At 37.1% G+C, this 22,242-nt stretch overlaps 2 protein-coding genes across 3 annotated transcripts; one reads left to right on the top strand and one right to left on the bottom strand.

The window, feature by feature from the left end:
• Positions 1 to 207: 207 nt before the first annotated feature.
• On the top strand, positions 208 to 15,220 carry LOC131788025 (intraflagellar transport protein 74 homolog). Of its 2 annotated transcripts, XM_066159169.1 has the most exons (31): positions 284 to 333; positions 908 to 1,002; positions 2,198 to 2,304; positions 2,967 to 2,984; positions 3,475 to 3,512; positions 3,894 to 3,942; positions 4,503 to 4,583; positions 4,826 to 4,874; positions 5,396 to 5,494; positions 6,027 to 6,087; positions 6,220 to 6,279; positions 6,395 to 6,456; positions 7,437 to 7,515; positions 8,111 to 8,170; positions 8,738 to 8,800; positions 9,004 to 9,037; positions 9,480 to 9,595; positions 9,993 to 10,033; positions 10,295 to 10,374; positions 10,784 to 10,837; positions 11,376 to 11,416; positions 11,812 to 11,868; positions 11,980 to 12,033; positions 13,020 to 13,086; positions 13,216 to 13,256; positions 13,382 to 13,444; positions 13,789 to 13,848; positions 14,025 to 14,079; positions 14,524 to 14,594; positions 14,712 to 14,772; positions 15,059 to 15,220. In XM_066159169.1, exons 3-31 carry the CDS (start codon positions 2,262 to 2,264, stop codon positions 15,163 to 15,165), a joined length of 1,764 nt encoding a protein of 587 aa, XP_066015266.1. In that variant the 5' UTR covers positions 284 to 333; positions 908 to 1,002; positions 2,198 to 2,261; the 3' UTR covers positions 15,166 to 15,220. The 2 variants fall into 2 exon arrangements, with proteins under 2 accessions (XP_058961091.1, XP_066015266.1); XM_059105108.2 differs by lacking the exon at positions 908 to 1,002 and having other exon boundaries at positions 208 to 333.
• An 888-nt stretch (positions 15,221 to 16,108) lies between these two features.
• LOC131788049 (kelch-like protein 12) lies at positions 16,109 to 18,617 on the bottom strand. Its single transcript, XM_066159168.1, has one exon. It carries the CDS (start codon positions 18,553 to 18,555, stop codon positions 16,528 to 16,530), a length of 2,028 nt encoding a protein of 675 aa, XP_066015265.1. The 5' UTR covers positions 18,556 to 18,617; the 3' UTR covers positions 16,109 to 16,527.
• Positions 18,618 to 22,242: the final 3,625 nt, after the last annotated feature.

Raw genomic sequence — 22,242 nt, 5'->3', positions numbered from 1 at the left:
CAAGATTGATCCGAGAAGGGACCACATGTACATCTCATTTCTCCTTTCAATATCACCCTTGAATCGCACATTAAGGTCACGAGAATAAAGAAATTGATCACTAACTAAACACTGTTCATGTTGCAGGAAATTGCAATAAACCATTTATTGTCATGCGGTGGTGGGAAGTCTACGATCAACTGTCGTTGACAATCGCCCCTCTGTGTACACATACTGCGGACCTATTTAGTTGGTCATGCCATGCACAGCGGTTTTGCATTCGTAACCCACAAGTCATTGCGAGATTCTTAGGTTTGTTGCTGCAGGAATCAACAGTGGAAAACTTACCCAAATGTAAGTTAATTTCTGTTTTTTATGGCTGTAATTTCCCAGAAATGCCTAAAAATATCTGCAGTTAATAATTATTTTCAATTAAGATCAATTCTTCCGCGAGAAAAGTTAACTTTTGACGGTGTGAATGTGCTGATGTTGTTGCTATGATCATATAAACACCGTATGACAAACGATCGCCATTTGCATTGAGAATGGCATTGAATAACCAACTTTTTATTACAAGCAGCCGTTGAACTCGCGCTTTTGCTTTAATTTTTTTTTCCTGCTCCAGGATTCGTCCTGTATTTGTTTTGCAGAAATTTGCAAACTAAAAAAAGAGAAAAAATTCTAATTCGCCCTTCACGAATTTGATGTTTGACGAAAATTGTTACCATTACTTCTCCTGCGAGCCCTAACCATTAAAAACAGAGCTTTAATGTGTAATATTTTTGCACTAATAATGCTTTAAATGTTTTTGGAATTACGCCGAGTAACAATGTACACTACGTGTACAATACTCAGCCGAAGATGGTCTCAATTATCACTAGTAGCTGTAACATATTTTGATCTGTTATGATGTACTCGTTTTTAAAAGTTTACCACAGAAATTTAGGAGCAGCTAAAAAGTAGAGGGCTACTGATTTCCTACCTTTTACCAGTCTTTGAAGAACAAGGAGTAACACTGAAAAGGTTATTAAACCCTTTAACTCCTAAGAGTGACTAGCATCTAATGTAAATTCTCCTTACCATATCACCCCTGAATCAAACATTAAGGTCATGAGAATAAATGAAATGATCACCTACCAAAGAAGCTCCACATTGCTAACCAAATTCTCTTGGTCAGCACCTTAGGAAATGTAAAGAGAACAGTATGGAGAATATACATACTGATGTTAGGGTGTAAAGGGTTAATTGTTGTTATTTAGGAGATGTGAGCGAGTGGTCCTGAATTCATGACTAAAAATTAAGATTAAAAGCTACAATTATCATTTTACATTAAAAAATCTTAAAATCTTAAAATGTTTACTAGCTCAGTCCCTTGGGTTTATCAGCTATTTTTGGCTATGCTTTAGTTTAAAATAACTTATTGATAAAAATGAAATAAAATTAGGTTAGCTGTAGCTACTTTCTTTGCTCTGCAATAAGTACGCGTAGATTACCTTATTCCTTGAACAATGAGGATACAAGTCAAACTAGTTTAACTCTTTCACTCCCAAAATATAAATTTGAGTACTCCTTAATGAACGGCCTTGGATAATGAAGATACAAGTCAAACTAGTTTAACTCTTTCACTCCCAGGATATAAATATGAGCGACCTTGAGGCCATTACATTTCTTTCCATGGTAGTTCTAAGAATTTAGTCTTATACCAAAGGAGTAACCCTTAGTTGAGAATTTAATCAACCACCAAATTCTCAGATCTAATATTATGAGTGATGAATGAAAAACAAAGTATAGAATCACTGTTTAGATCTTGCAAGGGAAAGAGTTAACCCTTCAACTCCCATGAGTGACCAAGAGAGAACCTCTCCTTAAAATATCAGTACAATATCAAGTGGAATAGTGATGGGAATAAAGCAGAAGTTAATTTAGGGGACCTTAAGTTGATCCAATACTAAATTCTCTCAAGTAATATCAAAAGATTGTGTGGCAGACAGTAGGAAGAATTACTAAATAAATTAGATTTTGGGAGTGAAAGAGTCAAGGTACATCACAGTAGATCTACCATCATTTCTTTCATCATTTCTGTTATTTTTAACAAATTGAATTAATATGAATGTTATCAACCTGAATTGCAATTAGTTAGTACAAAAGGTAGTCAAGGCATTTCTCAAAGAGGATAGCATTTGGTAGATGGTAAAAATATTATTTGTTAAAACTGTAGGAGTGATTTTGGAGGAGGACGTCCACCTTCTGCACGAGGTTACAGACCACCTTCTGGGAAAGGAATGAGACCAGGAAGTGGAGCAAGAGGAAGGATGCCCCCAAGCTGTATCCTATTTTTATTAAGGTTTAATTTTAGATTTTTGCTAAGCTCAGATGGATGTAGAGACAGTATTTAATCCAGAAGCCTGGCTACTAAGATTGAAAAATACAACATGGTTTGAAGGCTGTATGGGTCACAGGGGACTTTGAGAGCAGCTTTTTCATGCAGTATCTTAACCTATTAACTCCCAAGATCTTATCAATAAGTCTCCCTTTTGTATTACATTCACATCTCCTTGCCCACCTTTCAACCCTCAAAAGAGAGTCAGTACCCTGAGAGTCAGTATTGGGAACGTATTGAGAACAGTGTGAACAGTATGCATACCAATGTTAAGCTGTGCGGGGTTAATTAGACAAAAGAATGATAGTAGGTGTCATTTCAAGATAACAACTCCCAGCTGATATGTTTCTTAGTTCTCATCATCTGTTTGCAAGACAATGTCTTAAAATCATACTGAGAAATTACTTGTCAATCACATCTGTGAATTAAAGGGTTAATGTGAACCTTATAGGACAAGACAAAAAAAATTAAACCCAAGATTGTAATTATTTGAAAATGTTACCGGTAATAAGAAAATGTATGCAGTAGTAAGAGCATGACTGAATGATTGAGGGGTGTATCCATGCATTCTTGATTCCTTGACAAATATTTTTACAACATATAACAGCTATGGGAAGACCTCCAGGTAATGAATGAAGTAAACCCATTGAATTCATAAAGTGTCTACATGTACTTGACTGTATGAAATGTAGAAAAAGGACAGAAAATTAAGCTGCTGAATTTAATTAAATAAAATTGCTTTGTTGCTACATGTATGGCATAGAAAGAAATGTTATGTCTCTAATAGAGGTTGCATGCAGATTAGCTCTGGATGGTGGAAGAGATTTTGAGAAGGATTTGGTTTGTTATTGTGCATTTATTCTAGTTTTTCAAGGCTTTGGGTATTGTTGAAACAAGCCAACCAAATTTATTGATTCAATTTAGGTATTTAAAGGGATTTACCATGCACTGAAATATGGAGTGGCTTTAAACACTAACATCTTTTTTTATTTGTAATTGTTCTACCCAGAAATTCAAAGAGACTAAAATAATAATGTTGAACCAGGTGTAAAACTGATTTATAGCAGTTGTAACCTTTATTAACTATAAAAAAATTAATATTATACTCTGTTAAGGTACTGCTGCAATGAGACTGCCTCCAGGAACTGGAATGGTAAGTGCTATCTTTTACTGATAAATGCCAAGCTAGAGGTGAAAGGTAATTTTTATGGCTAAATCACTGCACAAAATTAAATTAACCTATTTAGTCACCTCTCTGGTGGGTCAAGCTTTGCACCTCACAAGGAAAGAGTCTGTCTTGTTAGAATACCCGTCCCGTAGTTAAAGCAGCAATTATGGGATGAATAAAGGCAAGCCTGGTGACCTGATGGCGTATATGTTGCTGGGTTCAACAGTGGGATGATAACATGTTGTGGTGTTGTCATTTTGAAATTTGAAATAACATGCTCTCAGCCAGCTAAGGAAAAAGGTAGAAATGTAACTAACTTGTGAGTAATACTATAATTAATGTTAATTTGAACCTTATATTCAACAGGCCCCAGGCACTGCCAGGCCAGGATCAAGAGCTGGTGAATTGGGTGGAGGTGAAGAATGTCAAATGCTACTGCATTTTTGATAACTTAATTCGATGTTTCATGGACACAATTAACCACAAAACACATTGACCAAGTATGTTAAGAATACATTGTGACAGGAAAGGTCATGCCAAACCCTCAGGGAAAATTAGAATTTGATGTTGTTTTGACAAAATTGAATTTCCTTTTGGTAAAAATAATTATTCAAAATCCTAGAAACATATGGTTGGCTGCTAAATGAATCAGAGCGTATTTGTTTGAGTAAAATACTTGATGAAACTTGCTTAAATTTGATGTGATTCATGGTTAGAATGATTGAATTTCAAATTTATTCCTTTGTACATGTAACTATTAATTTGAAGATATCTATTATTTTTGGAATGGCATTAAAAAAATCAAATGCCTCTGTCAACAAAAAGCTTTCAGCTCCCAATGACTTTTTATTTAATAGTGAGTTCAGTTCAGTTTTATTCAGTGGAAATTCTATAATCACAAGGTAAATTGTTTGGTCTGAGCCTTCTAATTTAGCGATCTTGTGATCAAAGCTGTATTTTTTTTCTTTGTTTTAGCTTTGAATGCACAGATAAGAGTAGCAGAGAGACCAATGACAAAGCAAGGCTTAACTGGAATGAAGACTTCAGCTGGCAGAGGTTAGATTTAATTTAACACTCAAGATATATGGAGCAACAATTTAATACAAAGTAAATCAGCAATTAAATATTCAAATGTCATTTCATAAGATGAATGTAAGTTCAGATCATTCAAAAACTACACTTGCTTTACTGTAAATGCATGTAGTTTATTGCTTTTGTTTAAGTTGCTGCTGTGTTTATATTAAGCAATGTGTTTCTCTTTGCTTGAAAATCTTATGATGGTTGTTTTTTTCATCAAGGTCCACAGAGGGCAATTTATGACAAGTCTTTCTACATGGGGCAACTGAGGTAACTAGGTGTTATTGAAATATCATACTTTCTAGCAGTCTGGACAATGACATAATAAAGATAAGAGAAAAACTCCTAGATTATAAGGAGTATGCATTTGAAGAGTTTGTCACCCCAGTTAGTGAAAAGATTAGTTTATAGTGTGCTTGTTTTCAAGGTTATAATTATACAGAGTTGTAATAGCCATTAGACAAATAAATTTCAAATGTTTGTTTAAATTTAAGTATATTTAGCATCCAAATCAATGTCAGTATCTGAGCAAATACCCACCTACCCCTCCCTTAACCCAACATTAGCCCCTATTGTTTTATCAGGCAACTGTTGTTGGGTTAAGGGAGGGGTGGGAGGGGTACATGTTGGTGTGCAGTTATTTAGGTACTGACATTGATCCTAGCACCCCTAACATCAATTTAAAAGAGATGTAAAAAAAATTATTTTTCTCTTAAACATTGCAATAGGTTAAACAACCAAATCATATGACTAGAATGTTATTTAATTTTTTGCTTTTTTGTTTGTCTCAGGGCAAAAATTACAGAGCTTGCAGCAGAGATAGCAAAAATGCAAAAAGAGGTTGACCAGTTCAACCAAGAGAATGCAACATTTCTAACTTATGAAAAACGGTATGATGGGTTTTCTTTTCTTAATATATTTTAATTTCTGCAGTATACTTACTATCATTATAATCTCACAGCTTTTTTACCCTTTACACCCTAACATTAGTGTGCATTTTCTCCAAACTTTTCTTTATGCATTTCTAAAGGTACTAGTGAGGAGAATTTGTTGAACAATCAAGAGCTTCTTTAGTTTGTGATCATTTCCTTTATTCTCATGACCTTAATGTGTGAGTCCAGCATGATATTGTAAGAAAAAATTAGATGCCACCCTCTCTTAGTGGTTAAAGGGTTATGGCAAATAGTGTAAAGCTGCATGTCCTTTAATTTGTAAAAATGACGTGATGATGTGCTAGAATTTGTGTTTTGCCTGAATTCAAATTTCATGTTTTCCACATGTAAATTTAGAATAATTGTAATTAAAATTGTTGATAATGCAAGAAAGACTAGATGTACTGGAAATGTTTGGGATGTCTGCATTCATTTTCAATATATACGAAGAGGAATTGATAAAATTAAGGTTCTCTTTTTCACATTCCAGAGCTGAAGGTTTAGCCACAGAAATCAAAGAACTCCAAGGACAATTAGCTGATTATAACACGGTAATAACACAAAATTGATACAATGTTCATCAAGCTGTTAAAATAGACAACGCTAATTCTAGGTAGTTGAGTAAATACAGTTGTAAACGGAATGAGTGCTCTCTCATCTTTTCTATTTTAAATTTGTAACAGCTGTTGGACAAAATTAACACAGACACAGAAATGGATGACATTGTTCAAGACTTCAATGCAGTGAGTTTTTCTTGTTAATCCCAGTTAAATAATATCAGTGTGTGTTGTACATGTATGACTTCCTTATGGCCAAGGCTGCAGATGAACATTGATTGTAATATTTTTTCTACTTAAGCTTAAAATTCAGAATGAGCGGGAACAGAATTCCATTGATGAATTATTCACTCAGAGAAGAGAGTAAGTAAACTCTTATTATTGTGGTAAGTTACTTGTCACATAAAGATATTGACTGTCAACAAAAACTGAGATGACTGTATATTGTTCTTACCACTGTCAGCACTGCATGCTGCAACCAGTCTCATGGCAATAGATAGTAGAATAAAATGTTTGCAACTAAATTTGCCATGTAAGTCTCTAATGTGGAGGACTGTGTTTGGTAGTTAGGTGAGAAAATTACTTTTTTTAAATTACTTTTTTTAAATTACTTTTTTTAAATTACTTTTTTTAATGAAATTAGAAGATCCTCGCAGCTAAGAACACTACTGAAACTAGTAGTTGTAAGTAGTACTAGTTTCAGTAGTGTTCTTAGCTGCGAGGATCTTCTAATTTCATCTTTCCACCGCAGTGCAAATATGTGAATTTTCATATATCTAAATCTTCATACTTTTTTTAAATTACTTTTTTTAAATAACTTTTTAGTGTAGTGTATACACTATATCCAAACACATGTTCACTTACTCATCTAATCATTTACTAATCAAGTTACATATATTGTAATACCATAAAGACTATAACATCATGGTAATGCTGCCTGTACATTAACTGCATGTCAGATGTTGATTAGTTCTTATTTCCTTCTTCTATGCAAAGAGCAGCAGATAAAGCAACTAACTCAACTAATTGTTCAATAACTCCTCTAATCATTCACTAATCAAGTTACATACACCATATAATACCATGAATACTCTAACATCACAGTAATGCAGCCAGTTCATTGACTGTGTGTGATGTTGATAATGTTTCTTCATTCTTTTTTCTCAGCCAAGAGTAGCAGATAAAGCAACTGACTCAACTAATTGGTTCACTAACTCTACCAATCATTCACTAATCAAGTTACATAAATTCCCCTTACACTATAAAGACTCAAACGTCACAATAATGCAGCCTGTACATTAACTACATGTGGTATTGATTGTTTCTTTATTCTTTTTTCTCAGTAAAGAGCAGCAGATAAAACAACTGGAGCTTGAACTTGACCAGGAACGGAGAATGGCTGAGAGCCTGGTGGAAGACATGGTAAAACTAAGAATTCAGTTCAAATTTTGCACAAAAACTTAGATTATTCATTGAACTGGCTGTTACTTTATGAAATGATTAATACTGATATTTTAAAAAAATTCAATACACATGTACTTAAAGGAACAAGGGTACTGTAGTGGAACTGCTGGGAACCTGAAAGCCAGGCCCTCTTTGTATTGGCAATAACATGATTTTGATTGCAATGTGGTGTTAATAGGCTCACATAAATTTTTTAATTATGTCTATTCTCCTGACCTTTTTGCTTGGTAATATTTTGATTATGTTAAAAGAAGTGATCATCAGGGTTTTTGAGCTAGAAAAGAGATGGCAACTTTTTTTTCCTAATATTTTACCTTGTATGACCTTACGTTTTGACCATCTGCACTGCTTAAACATCAGGAAGCTACTACAATTCTAGAACAAATTTATGAAAATACAAGCTCTATTACTTTAATCTAATATTTGAAAGATGTCAGCATATGAGTTAACTTTCTAAATACTTTTAACTAATAAAACTGTTGCTTCTGTTGTCCTTGTTTTTTATAGTGTTTTGAAAGACTAATTCTTTTCCTTTTGTGATATTTCCCTGCAGCCTCCTGATCAGAGAGCAAAGTATGCTAAGTTGAAAAATGTCAACAATTCTCTGCAGACAGTGAGTATTAATTTTGATATGATTTTATTTTTCTCTCCAAGACAACAGTTTTATTTGGGTAATTGTGAAGAACAGCTGCCTGAAAAAACCTGTTGGCCAACAGATGGGCTTAAAACTGTTAGTTGACTGATGGCTGACTGTTGGCCATCACTCAGCCGATGTTTGGCCAACAGTCAGTTGATAGTTGGGTGACAGGTTCATTCAGGGAGTTATTCTTCACAATTAACTTTAATTTTTGGAAACATTTTTGTAGCAACACACCTTTTCCTGACTTATCCTGGGTAAAACTTGCACAAATACATGTAGATAACAAGTCTGTTATGAAGATTACATGCAGGTAAATACAGTACATGGCTAGATTACTGCACAAAGTGGCAGAGGTACAGCAGTGAACAGCACAGAGTGTGTGTAAATAGATAAGGAAATATGACACATTTTTAGTTAATTTGTAGAATAAGGAGTTCCTTTGTTATAGCTGAAGCATTCAAGCTTCATGTAATTTGTATGCTTCTGATTGTTGTAACACTAGTTTTATGACATAGAATATTATCTTGCCTCACTTGACAGGAACTTGAACAGAAACAGCAGGACCTGGATGCTCTCACAACTCGCATTCAGAATCTTGAAGATGTAAGCACTTTAAGTATAGTACATGAAATGAGTTTGTACAGGTCTGTGTAGAGTGCAATGCAACTTTACACGTTTGAAATACCAGTAATAATTGTTATCTTATAACTAGGCACCTACTGAGTCACAGAGTCATGAATTTGACTGCACAGCATTGCTACAGGTTTAACTGTTATATTAATTGTGTTTGTTTAATATATTAACAGGAGGTATCCAGTTCTCCAGTTAAACAAGAAGCAGGTATAACTTATAGTCCTCTTAAAATGTTTGTACTTTAACCTTTGACTTCAAGAAGTGAGGATTATTGAATGTTCATCACTTGAAATTTTGAGGGAAGATAGAATCAAAACTGAATGAAGACAGTGGCATATATGGTTTTGATATGGAATCAACAGCCCATACTAAAGCCATATACTACCCATATATGGGCCATAGTTTATGCCATACCATTTCCATACTTGGACCATATATGGCCCATATCACTGGGTTTGGTAAGGGAAATTTCGTTTTTTTTTTTTCTTTTTTTAAATTTTCCCTCGAATTTCAAGTTGCTAACCTGGAAAGTTACTGTAACAATAGTCAAGGTTACCAGCCAGAGGGTGTTATTATCTGATGATAAATACAGCTGTGTAACACAGCAACATGTCTAAGGAGACCATTTGTGTCTCATCTCTACTTACAGTGACATTATACGAAAAATTGAACGAACTGGGAGAGAAGAAACAAAGTTTGCTTGATGAGATGGAGAAAGAGAACAAAGGAACTCCTGCTGAAGAAAGAGAGAGACTCTTGAAACAGGTAAATCTCACGGCGACAGTTTGAGAATAGGAGAAATCCGCTATTGGTTGTTCACATTGTTTTTGAATTAGTCAAGTGACTAATCTGCTCAGGCTATTTGATTTTACCCTTATCGTTGACGGTGGATAATGAACATAGTGGTTTTAAAAAAGTCCTCTCAGACGTGCTTTGTTAGTGAGGTCGTACAACATGTATAAAAGAATACCTTGATGACTGCTTTTTTAAGATCCGTTTAACTCACTTGAAACCTGAGTTTGATCCAGCTGTATGGGACCGATACTTGATATGGTTTTGCCAGAGAGTTTGACCTGTTTAACTCTACAAAAATAATATTAAATTTGTCCGTGTTTAATTTAGTTTTAAGTGACGATGAAAGTATCTTTTTTTTTCTGTACAGGTGAAAGAAGACAATCAGGAGATTGCAGGCATGGAGCGAAAGTAAGGCTTTTCAAAGTTTGTATGTATGTTTTTAGTGTTTGCCTTTTTTGTTTCTTTTATATATTTTTTTAAATGCATTTTTTGGTGCTATGGTAGTGTGCAGCTTTTGCCAAGTTTAATTGTGAGGCTCCATCCTCTTTCATTCCTACCACAGCTTTTTGCGCAAGCTAGCAAAAAAAGTTTGTCAGAAAGACTGTTAGCATGCTCTGTAGTTCGTCATCTGAGCTCTCTGCTAAAAGTCGTTTCATACTCTGACTGCAGGACCTCTGAACTCCGAGAGAAAATTGAAGCAGCAAACGGTGAAATTCAACAGCTGGATATGGATCTTGAAGAACATCAAGGTTAGACATTTGCAATACATGTATACAAATAACTGTAACGTAAGTGGCCTGTGACATACAGCTGTAGCGAGTGCTTGCGTAAAGACAACCTGAATCTCGACGGGGTGCGTGGGAAAGGGAGAAAACGTGCGCGTAATAGATGGGAAAAATTCGTCTCGCGCGTTTCCCTCTTTCCACGTGCGCTTGCTATTCAGGTTAGTGAGTGTATAGTACATTATCATGCATGGAAGCGAACGCGGGTTTTCTTTGCTTCTTTCTTTGTTGTAGTCGTAAATGTTTCTTTATTGTGGTGGTTTGTAAGGTTGAATTTCACAGCACAGTAGTGCAGTAGTTTCAGGTAAGATGGAAACGGGAGAATATTTAAACTCAAATTACAGGTGAACTTAACTTAAACCTCTGTGGATTTCAGGTGAACGAAATGTGAAGTACAAAGAGTTGAAAAAGCGGGAAGAAACGATGGACGGTATGTACAAGAGTAGCGACAGTGTTCGATTGAGCGGAGGCAGTGTAGCCAAGTTGTTAGGGCGCTGGTCCCGTAATCTGGTGGTCCCAGGCTCATGCTCTCCTCCCTGCTGCTCACTGGATTTGATCTCAGTTGCCCCTCAGCTGGCTGCACTTTGTTTTTGACCGTCTGCCTCCTGTCAGTTGTGATTTTTAAACACTTAATGTTTATGATTATTTACAATGTTTATTTCCAATTTGTTTGTGACACAAGTTTATCAGTTTGTACCTGTTTAGTGTTACCCTTTGTAAATATTCTTCCTATTATTGAAACTATCGTTGTTATTACTATTTATATAATAATTATTTATATTATTATTATTATTATTATTATTATTATTATCAAACGTAACGAAAGATAGCGTGGTTAGTAAGCCTCTTCGGATGGAGTATCACAACTGGTAGAAATATTAAGACTTGAAATTGCCGACCTGAAACTTGATCGATAACATGTGTAGTATACCTGTGTTGTAATGTTCATTCTTCTCTGCTTTCTATAGAATTTTTGGAAACGTTTGAGGAAGTTAAGGCCAATGAACAGGTTAGTTCACCAGCGTACTCTATCAGTTAACCCTGCAACTCCCATGAGTGACCAAGACGGAATTTCTCCTTACAATATCAATACAACATCTAGCAGATAAGTCATGAGAATAAAGAAAAATGTCAATTAGGGAATTATCAGTGGATCCAATACCAAATTCCTAGAACTAACCTCATAAGAACCGTATAGCAGACAGTGAGGAGAATTACTAATGGATCTTGGAAGTAAAAGGATCAAAGGTTGAATGTCTCGGACAATCTCACTTGGTACCAAGAGGAGTGGGGTGGGGGTTGCCACTCGCTCCTCCCTTGTACGTCTAAGGGTTGTTTTCGCACAGGTGTTCCTTGTTATTGTTTACTTTGATGTGATTTTGTGACTTTTGCGATTTTCAACAGACGAGGAAGCAGCAGTTGGAAAACAATATTGTGAACGTCTTGGAGCATATGAGCAGGGTTTGTTCGTCTCTCTATTCTCAATCAATTTTTTTTTAGATAAAAAGTTGAAAAAAAAACGCACAGGTCTCATGAGATATATTTGTTTACTGTTTTATCTTTCGTCATCAGGGAATGGCACGTACAAAGCACTTACCCAGTCCGGCAGAACTTCAACGAATGAAGGTACTCTTCAGATTTTCTTGCATTAGAGACGCGACTTTCAAATGAGTGTCGAAGGCAATTTAGTATTTTGTTGCATTCGTATTGTCTTACTCTGAGATTGATGTAGAAAACTCGCGCTACTTTCTCTAGCAATCAGGTACAGAACGTAGGATAATCACGAACTTGGCCACTCGCGCTTGCCGCATTATGAGATTAGTTTGTTTTGACCTCTCCTTGGTTTCTTGAGAAATTTCCTTTGGTCTGATTAACCGTTTTGATTACCCTGGTGTTAAGACAATCAATCGAAACTTCCTCTGTTTATTTTTTTGATCTTCAACCATTACATTCTTAACCCTTAACTCTTCCGAGACCATCTCTCTATACTTTCACCGCTTAAAATGTAAATTCCTCCTCCTCGTATTATCAGGGTTCGTACAGGTCCTGAAAAACCTGTTTTGACATTTTCAAGGACTGGAAAGTCCTGGAAAAAAGACTATAGGTTCTGGAGAGTCCTGAAAATTTTCCTGAATTAGGCAATAAAGCTTTTAAAATTTACGTTATAATAATTTATAATATTATTATAATATTATTATATTATAATATTTATAAAGACAGTAAGGAGAATTGATTTTGAAATCATGGGAATGAAAGGGTTTAAGTTTAAATTTGGAGCCCTGGAAAAATCAATCTAAGTCCTGGGAAAGTCCTTGAATTTGTTTCTGAAAAAAGGTACGAATCCTCTAGTATACATATTCCTTTTCACCTTCCGCATCTTCTACTTTTCAATCCCTTTCTTTCCCACCCCTATATCAGCCCTCATCTGTCCGTTCTATCCTGTCATTCTCCCTCGCCAACCTTTCTCTCTCTTTTTTTGCCATTTTCTTATCTAAAACTTCATTTCATATGAGTGCTTGATTCCAAGAAACTGACTTTGCCAGTTCCGTCAGAAGAAGTCTAAGATTCTGTATATACCATCTAGCTAACGCTGTGTTTTTCCTTTCGGGCAGGATGATCTAAACTTTAAAGAAACAGAAATGCATAAGTCCCAGTCTACGGCGACCAGTTTAGGTTCAGGTAAGGGCTGGAACGCACAAAACCTGCAAACGTCGTTTATTTGTTGGCCCAAATATGACCTGTAACGTGGTAGTCTTTGGTTTAGTTATAGTTTGTTTCTTGTGTTTTTATTTTCAATTTTTTTTCTAGAGCACACCCGTCTTCAAATGGATCTGGAGAAAGTTGAACAGGTGAGGAGAAATAGAAAGTACTAGTAGAGGTACTCTAATAGTAGGACACTACATTTCAATTACTGCATTCATGTGACGGTTGTTCTTAAATAATTTGAGGTGATTTTTTTCTTTGTATTCAACAGCTCGAGACAAAAATAACGACAGAACTTGAATCACTGAAAGAAAGAATCCAGACAATGACGCAGGTGATAATTTTACTGTTTTTTTAACGACAATGTTTTGAATTATAATTTCATAGCCCATGCCATCCAAATATTAAACGGGTTTTTGTGTCTTTCATTCATTTAATTTATTCATTCATGAAATCGTTCATTGTTGCATCTTAGTACCTCTAACATCCATCTAGTTAAGCACAGATGTAATTCATCGATCCGTCCATTTAATAATTTGTATTACAGTTCGTTCATTTGATCCGTCGTGTCTTCATTAGTCCTTTTCCTGCCGTTTTGTGTTTCTGTTACTTCGTTCCATCCTTTCTCTGTTCAGCCAATCCGTCATCTACATCCTTATATGCCTTGTTTGCCTTTAGGAACTCGAAACATTTAGCGATCTGGATGCCCTGAGAGACCAGTCAGAGGAGAAAAAAACGGTAACTGAGCTTTCCATACCTTCAGCTGTGACTTAACTTAAATGCTTGGGCTTAACAATATTTCAACGAAAAGCCGGAATGGCTTACTCCGTGTCGCTAATAACAAACGCTGATAAAAAAAGTTCACCTTATTCATTTAAATAAACAAATATTGTTACTTTTTGTCTTGTCGATAGCGTTTGTATGGAGAAAAGAAGACACTGTCCGCAAGGAAAGAAACATTTAAAAAGCGTAAGTTGAGTCAATCTATCATGCGTTTTCTTGTATATTCTTCCGTTATTCATTCTCTGCATTTTTTTAGGTTGTTCTCTGTTTAATTATTTATCGGTTGATGTTTTAATCTTGTATTTTTTTCTTTTCATTCGTGTCGATGTTCACAAGCATGTTCTTTCGTTTGGTCGTTATTAACTCAGTTGATAATATTAAATAAGGAATATATTCCTTTGTTTATGCGTTTGTACATATATCTTATCATTCGTGTGTTTGCGATCTCCTTTCATCGTTGTTAATGTGTTGATCTTTCGTCATTTTATTTCCCTTTTTTCACATTTTTGTCCGTCTATTTATGTGTTTGTTTGCTCGTTTTTCCTTAGACCGTTCATTTGGTACAAATTTTAGTGCCTATTATCGAATCAATGCAGCATAATTCCATTCTTTTTTTTTTTGTTTTTTTAGACGTTCAGAGGCTGTCTTCACTTTATGATGCTACGAAAAGTAAACTGATGGAAAACGAGACACATTCTCAGGTACTACTTGTCACAAACGCAACCAACATTTCATCTTCATCGTCGATATCGTAGTAAACACCTTGAGTACTTTTGTGTTGTGCACGCTCTGATCGCTGTCTTCTAATTTCGTTGCAGCTTGGAAACTTAGAAAGAAAATGGCAACACCATGAACAAAACAACTTTGTCATGAAGGAGTGTATCCTTTTGAACTGAATAGAATGAAAACAATATATTGTGGATGGTGGAATCGTCCGGTTCTATAGAATTCACACTGTAATCTTTCAATTTAACACCTATGGGTAAGCTCAAGTGTGGGGCCATATAATGGAAGCTAGTCTGAAAGCAACTGAAAGGAAGTTTTCGATTAAGTGCTTTTATTTAACCTAAATACTAAAATTTCTTACTTCAAGGGATGCCCTGGACATATGAGAAATAGGTGACTTTAATTACGTGCACTGCGACATTTCCTTGACTTTACTCAGTTATTGCTACAAAGAGCATGGAGAGCGACTATCGGCCTCTGAAGCAAAATGTGTCTGAACAACTGGAGGACATCAACAAACTGCTGATCCAGTCTCTTGGAAAATAACCTCTAACCTCTCACCCTGATATTTATTATAAATTGTGGATTGTCTACAGAGTAATTACGTGTTTACTTTGGTTTTACTTTTACTGATATTTCTTGATGGTATCAAAAACCACCTACTGTGCCCTTTAGCAAATCAGAGTACATATTCGGGTCAGTCTAACCAATCAGGAGCAACCAACGAGGTCCTGTGTTTTCCCGCTCTTGGCGGTGTGAGTGGATTGTTTTCCCGCGCGAAATCCACTTAACTCGTTCAATCTGGACGGTGGTTTGTTTAGCCTGATAACGAATCAAGGATTCCTTTCTTCTTATTCACAGACAAATTTTTAGTTTGTTTATTCCGTTATTCAACTTACCTGTGAAAAATCACAATATAAGTAGTGAGGGAATGATCTAATCCGTGGGTGGTTTTGATCGAATGAGTTCATATACTGCAACCTGTGCATACAATTTTTGGTGGAAAAAAACTAGGAGACCCATTCTTCTTCGCTTCTGGTTCTCTGGATGTCACGCAAATTAACTAAAATCGATCCAAGATGATTACTAAACTAATTGAGGCAAGTCAGAGAGGATAAATTGTGTCAATATTTTTTTTTGTCAAATGTACGGTGGGTCCGCATAAGGGGATATGGGTGACAACTGCACTACGCATTACCCTTGAAAGTCAAGCACTTTATTTTCATTGTGGAGCAGCTTACTCACTACTTACTGCGGTCTCATCACACTACAATCTACCAAGACTTATCAATTAATCGTGAACAATTATCATGTCTCTCGCATTTACTCGTTATAAAAGGAAAATACGTGTCCTTTGTTTATATGAATGTGTCTTGTCTATGCAACATAAATGGTTTACAGAAAACTGATTGTTTTCTGCAAGAAATCTCTTGAGTTGATGAGGACTTAAAGATCAAAAAAGACATTGCCAAGTCTCCAAACTAGAAAAGTATGAAAGTTTATGGCAATCTGAAGTTTCACAATGATGTGGAACAAAAAGGAAGAAAGTTATAACTATGAGCAGTAGTGAAATTGAATTTGCAGCGACTTTCTTAACTTTGCGCATGCTCCTTTACATTCCTTGAAGAATCTTGCTATTGCTAAGTCTGTGTGCTACTTATACAAGACTGTATTTTATAACTGTAACAATTTAAACATGCAAGACTATGTTTTGCTGTCGAATAGCTGTAGTGAAATCACACACGTGATATCGAATGACCGAGACGTGCAAGATGTCTCGTTGTTTTGTCCCTTGTCCACTGACTACGAAACAATTTTGAAGATTTCTTAAGTTTAAACACTCGCGAGAAAAACTTTTAACTGTCTACTTGAAGTAAATTAAAGGGGAATGTATGGAAGCCAACTCAGTCAGTCATCATCATCATCGTCGTCGTCGTCGTCGTCGCCGTCGTCGTCGTCGCCGTCGTCGTCGCCGTCGTCGTCGTCGTCGTCGTCGTCGTCGTCGTCGTCATCATCACCATCATCATCATCATCATCATCATCATCAGACAACTCAAATATAGGGACACGAACCGCAGCATGTTGGCTTAACTGAAGGCGGCTGGAGGCTCTGGCGCCAAACATTAGGCTATATAAGCCAGCGGTGTCGGCTAGGGAGGCGCGGAAGATAGTTGGCATGACAGCTGGATCGTTAATGACGCCAAAGCCGATGGGCTCTTCCTCGATAGAGTGCGATTTCTCAAGTACTCCTTTAGAGAGCTTCATTACACATCCGGTGAATGTGTTCTCATTTTCAGTTGAGTACCTTTCCACTGGTATGGATGTCTTCTCAATCCACTTGTCTTCTGTAGAGTCGTAACATTCAACTGACAGCAATCTATCCCTATTATTCTTGGTGCCACCCAGTACATAGCATTTTCCACTCAGACACACCATGCTGCCATACACACGCCAAGTGTTTAGGCTTCCAATAAAGTGCCATTCGTTTGTAGAAACATTGTACATCTCGCATTTTTTTGACACTTTATTCTTTTCGTTTAAGCCTCCAGCGACAAAAATCTTTCCTTCACTTGCCACTCCAAAGGCACCACCTCTTCCTTGTTGCATATCAGCGATCTCTTCCCATTGGCTTTCCGCAATGCTGAATCTCTCTGCTTTAGAGACATAACTAGTATTGCCAGGGGCCGATCCACCTAAAAGGTATAAATAGCTGCCACCTGCGATAACACAGCAACTGTTCCTGCAGCCTTGGGGCGATTCCACAACTGTTTGCCATGTACAACGCTGCACATTGTACCTCTTGATAGTAGACTTTCCGTTAACGGGTTTGTTAACTTCAATGGCGTACATATCCCCTTTGACAACAGTCACAATGGCGTTATCTGCTGATACGTTCATCAGATCCGACTTTGACCAGCCATTAAACACGGGATCATACTTCTCTGCCTTGCTGAACTCCTTAAATGTGTACAGCTGATCACGAAATGTTAGCATTTGTGTTTTCTGGCTTCTCTCGGTAGACCCATCTGGCAGCCGCTTCCATTGGTTTTCTTCAGGAAGATAACAAAAAGTGAACCTGCCACCACATGCTAAAATAACACGTGTTTCCAGACCTTTCCTTGGTGACTGCGGGAGATCATCTTCACTCGCAAAAGTAGCCATCTTTACAATAGCATCCATGACCAGCTTCACACAAGCCAAATTCTCACGAACTAGTTCGTTTGTTATGACATCCTCCAAACAGTCACGCGAAAGGAAATTCAGCCGAACGTGACGAAACAACTCCTCAAATGCTGCTTTTCGCTCGCTCTTGCTGTGTTCAACCCATTTAAGTATAATCTTGAAGACGCCGGCTTCCGCTTCCACAGCAATCTCGTCACTTGAAATCCACACCGCCACTTCCTTGGCTTCCAAGCTCAAAAACTCATCCATTTCTCCTACTGATGCGAAATTTTCGTGGACGAATTTCCTGCTGTTGCGGATTAGCTCGACACAGTCATATTTCTCAGCGAAATAAAAGGTCGAGATGCAATTTGTATTACACATTTCTCCTTGTAGAAATCGACCAGAAACAGTTTTCAAGCTCGGTATGATCAGATAGTTTCCTGCGGCGATCAGTTCCTTAGCGTTCTCTTGAGTCACCTCCACAGTTCCAGTGTAGATGAATTCCAAAACATCTTCCATCACAGCTGCTGAGATCTCCTCAAACGGAACAATCCCTTCTCGATTCTCCTTCATGTCGCTCTGAAGAAGCTTACAAAAGAACGGACTTGCGGCGGAAAGAACATTTCTGTGAGCTTTAAACTCTCTGTCGTCGTTCGTCACCAAAGTAATGTCGCACAAGTAATCTTGTTTTCGCTGAATGTTGAGGCGTTTCATCAATTCCACACAGAAAGAAGTTTGCCCAACAGCTGACATTGGCTGTAAGTCTTCCATCTTTTACCGAATGCTATTATTATCGAGGAGAGACTCTCCAATATTTGTGGTGATGTGGAATACTAAGGAAAGATATCGAAAGCGGAAGTTGTGTAACTCGTTCCCAAGCCTCCTCCTCCAGACTACAAATTCTCCGAGAGACTCTGGGGATGAGTAGAAAAACCAGCTTGTTGGTAACTTATATAGAGTTGGATATAGTTTCAAGGTGCAGTCAAGTTTTCTTTTTCACATTTTCAATCGCATCTTTCTCTGAACTTGTAAACACTCCTCACAACATTGCCGTCAACCTTTTTTTATTTTGTAACTTCGAATATCTCAAATTAAAAATATTATGACCAAAGCTAACCACATTGAATAAAAAGGAAAATCCTTCCTAATCTAAAAGCAATGTATCTTGAGCGGAAAAATCTGAAAAATCTGTTACTTCGATATCTTGATGAAGGATTTCATTTTAGCCAAAATTATTTGGATAATTTTACAATTTGATGTAAAACACGATCTTAAAGTTCTTATTAAAAGTTCAACTTACATAGGGTTTGTCAACCTCGCTTTGTTCTCCTATTGTTTTTCTTTAGTTGTGAAAGAAGGAAATTATCATGCAATAATGTAATCTCGAATAGTGTAGTTGGTTGTGTGCACCTACCCCTCCCCTCCCCTCCCCTCCCCTAACCCAACATTAACCCTAACTTGCTATCAGTTGACTGTTGTTGGGTTAGGGGACGGCTAGGTGGGCAGTTGCTCAGACACTGACATTGATCAATGCCATAAAACCATTGTTCTTCTTCTCCGTGGTCAGCCAAACGATTCCTTCCCCCAAATCTTTGCTCCCACTATTAATTCTCCCCAATTATTACATCTAATTCTATTGTATGAAGTGGAAAGAAACTACTCCAATACTGGCAAGTCAGTATTGTTTCAAGCAAAACTCGGCTTATGAAAGATGCAAGAGCCACTTCAAGTCACGTGTTCATCAGCACTCAGACTCGGTGAAAGAGTGGAGCGAATCATAGAGGACCGGTCATTATTTATCGCTCAGGGGAGGGTTGGGGCGTTGTTAAGTGGATTTTGGTTGTGTCACAATAATTTTAGCTAATGCTCCCATAAGGCTCTTAAATATTTTCATGACACACCCACCCCCCCCTTCCCCCCCCCCTTCCCCCTTACCCTCATTGGAAGTGATGAAACGGCTCAACATATAACGAAAACAAGGCCACTTTTGCGACGTAACTTTGATTACAAAAGATGATCAAGAGTTTAAGGCTCACAGAAATATCCTTTCCGCAGCGAGTCCGTTCTTTCGCAAGCTTCCTCAGAGCGATATGAAAGAAAATCGAGAAGGGATCGTTCGGTTCGAGGAGAGCTTCTAAACGACAGCAAGAGTTTTATTCATGAGAACTTCGCATCTGTAGCAGACAGGGATGAATTCCTAAGTTTGGAAGCCAAAGAGGTGGAGAGGTGGATTTCAAGTGATGAGATTGTTGTTAAAACGGAAGCCGATGTTTTCCAGATTGCTCAAAAGTGGGTTGAACATAACAAGAGTGAGCGTAAAGCAGCCTTTGAAGAGCTGCTTCGTCACGTTCGACTGGTTTTCGTATCGCGTGATTGTTGATTCCCTATGCTTTCCTCCAGCGACGAAGATTTTGTCTTCGGTGGCTTCACCAAAAGCGTCGTCTCTTTCTTCGAGCATGTCCGCGATTTCCTCCCATTTCTTATCTACAGTGTCATATCTCTCAGCTTTCACAACATATTTTCTACTTTCTGGCGGCTCATCAAAAACATAAAGATAACTGCCGGCAGAAACAACACAGTTTTGCTTTGTACAAACTTCATTGGTTAAAGAAGTGTCTTCCATGCGCACCGCTCCACATTGTATATTTTGACAATGGTTTGTTGCTCAGAAGTGTTAATCTCAAGTGCATACATTTCTCCTCTAACTATAGCCACCCTAGAAACGTTTTCACGCAATTCCAACTCAGACCAGACATTAAAAACTGGATCATACCTCTCTACGCTGCCAACTCTGAAAAATCTAAACAACTTATCCCGGTGTCTTGTCATTTGGGTGTGCCCCCTGGTAATTAATGGGGAATACCACTCGGGACCTAACTTCAGATATTCCTCAGTTTTAGCTGGGGCGTATTCGATTATGTGATGCGTTTAGACCACTCGATCGAACTCGAGGACGAACAAAAATATTTGAAGGATTATTTTCATCCAGTCGGAATGTAAAGGAACACAGCTAGTCCTTCTTCCTTAACTTTTAACGATATAAGTGCAGATTGAAGAACAGCACAACCCTGGAAATGACGAGAAAAACTGAAAACAGAAATTCAGATAACAGACTATTTAATAAAGCTGATAATAAATGATTGAAAATGTTCTTCGTGACATATTTCTATTTCGAGTTCTTATCGGATCTATTAAGTATTTCTACCAGCTCGTCGTCCCATTCTGTTTTGCAGTAATTGAACAGAAGTGACCAAAAATTGTTTTCATGTCGGAAATCTCATTTGAATTACAAATCATTTTCAAAATTAATATTCATATATTAGCTCAGTTCTTGCACGTGGAAAGAGCTTACGAACTACAAGTCTTCCTCAGCGACTCTGAGGCCAGGAAACATGTTATTTGAACCCCATTAGCTTGGATGTCGCTTGCGTCGCCAGTCTGTTATGTGTTTCTTCGAGAATGTTGTTCACTTGTTCACGTTCGACGTCAAGGATTGATGGCCGTCACTTTGTCATTTTCAACTTTCTCAAGGAGAGTAACTTATGCACAAATACATTTTTCTCAGAAATATCGTAGTCTTTTATCTCTTTGTCGCCCTTGAAAATCAAATTTAAGAGTTCACAGTCAAAGGAAGAGCAGGTTACGCACAGTAGAAATATGTCAAATACTCACAGAGAAACGTCCTTAATTTATAGGCCTAAATATGACCTGTAACGTGATAGTCTTTGGTTTAATTATAGTATGTTTCTTGCGTTTTTAATCTTCATTTTTTTTCTCTAGAGCACACCCGTCTTCAAATGTATCTGGAGAAAGTTGAACAGGCCAGGAGAAATATAAGGTACATGTATTTTCTCTGCCATGGTTCCGAGTTCTTACATTACCTAATTGCCCCTTCCCCCTCCCCCCCACCCAAACTTTCAGAGGCTGTCTTCACTTTATGATGCTTAGAAGAGTAAACTAATGGAAACACTCAAGACACATTCCCAGGTACTACTTGTCACAAATGCAACCAACATTTCATCTTTATCGTCGATACTAAGAATCACCTTTAGTACTTAAGTGTTCATGTTATGATCGCTGTCTTCTAAGTTCGTTGAGGCTTGGAAACCTAGAAAGAAAATGGCAACATCATGAACAAAACAACTTTGTCATGAAGGAGTGTATCATTTTGAACCGAATAAAATGAAAACAACATATCGTGGATGGTGGAATCGTCCGGTTCTACAAAATTCACACTGTAATCTTTAAATTTTAAAACCTATGGGTAAGCTTAAGTGTGGGGCCATATAATGGAAGTTAGTTTGAAACCAAATGAAAGGAATTTTTTTTAATTAAGTGCTTTTATTTAACCGAAACACTTAGGTGTTTTTCTGCAAGCGATGCCCTCGAAATATAAGAGAGAGGTGAATTTTTGACCTAAATTACTTGTTTGCGACATTTCCTTGACTTTACTAAGTT

This window comes from Pocillopora verrucosa, chromosome 12, assembly GCF_036669915.1.
Source record: "Pocillopora verrucosa isolate sample1 chromosome 12, ASM3666991v2, whole genome shotgun sequence".
Taxonomy (NCBI): domain Eukaryota; kingdom Metazoa; phylum Cnidaria; class Anthozoa; order Scleractinia; family Pocilloporidae; genus Pocillopora; species Pocillopora verrucosa.
This window is presented reverse-complemented; position numbering and strand designations above follow the sequence as displayed.

What these genes read in the sequence shown, in the direction of transcription:
- LOC131788049 (XM_066159168.1), bottom strand. Translation starts at nt 18,555, where the DNA reads ATGGAAGACTTACAGCCAATGTCAGCTGTTGGGCAAACTTCTTTCTGT.
- LOC131788025 (XM_059105108.2), top strand. An exon ending in GCATTCAGAATCTTGAAGAT is followed by an intron (nt 8,801 to 9,003) that starts GTAAGCACTTTA and finishes ATATATTAACAG; the next exon opens with GAGGTATCCAGTTCTCCAGT. An exon ending in ATTGCAGGCATGGAGCGAAA is followed by an intron (nt 10,034 to 10,294) that starts GTAAGGCTTTTC and finishes CTCTGACTGCAG; the next exon opens with GACCTCTGAACTCCGAGAGA.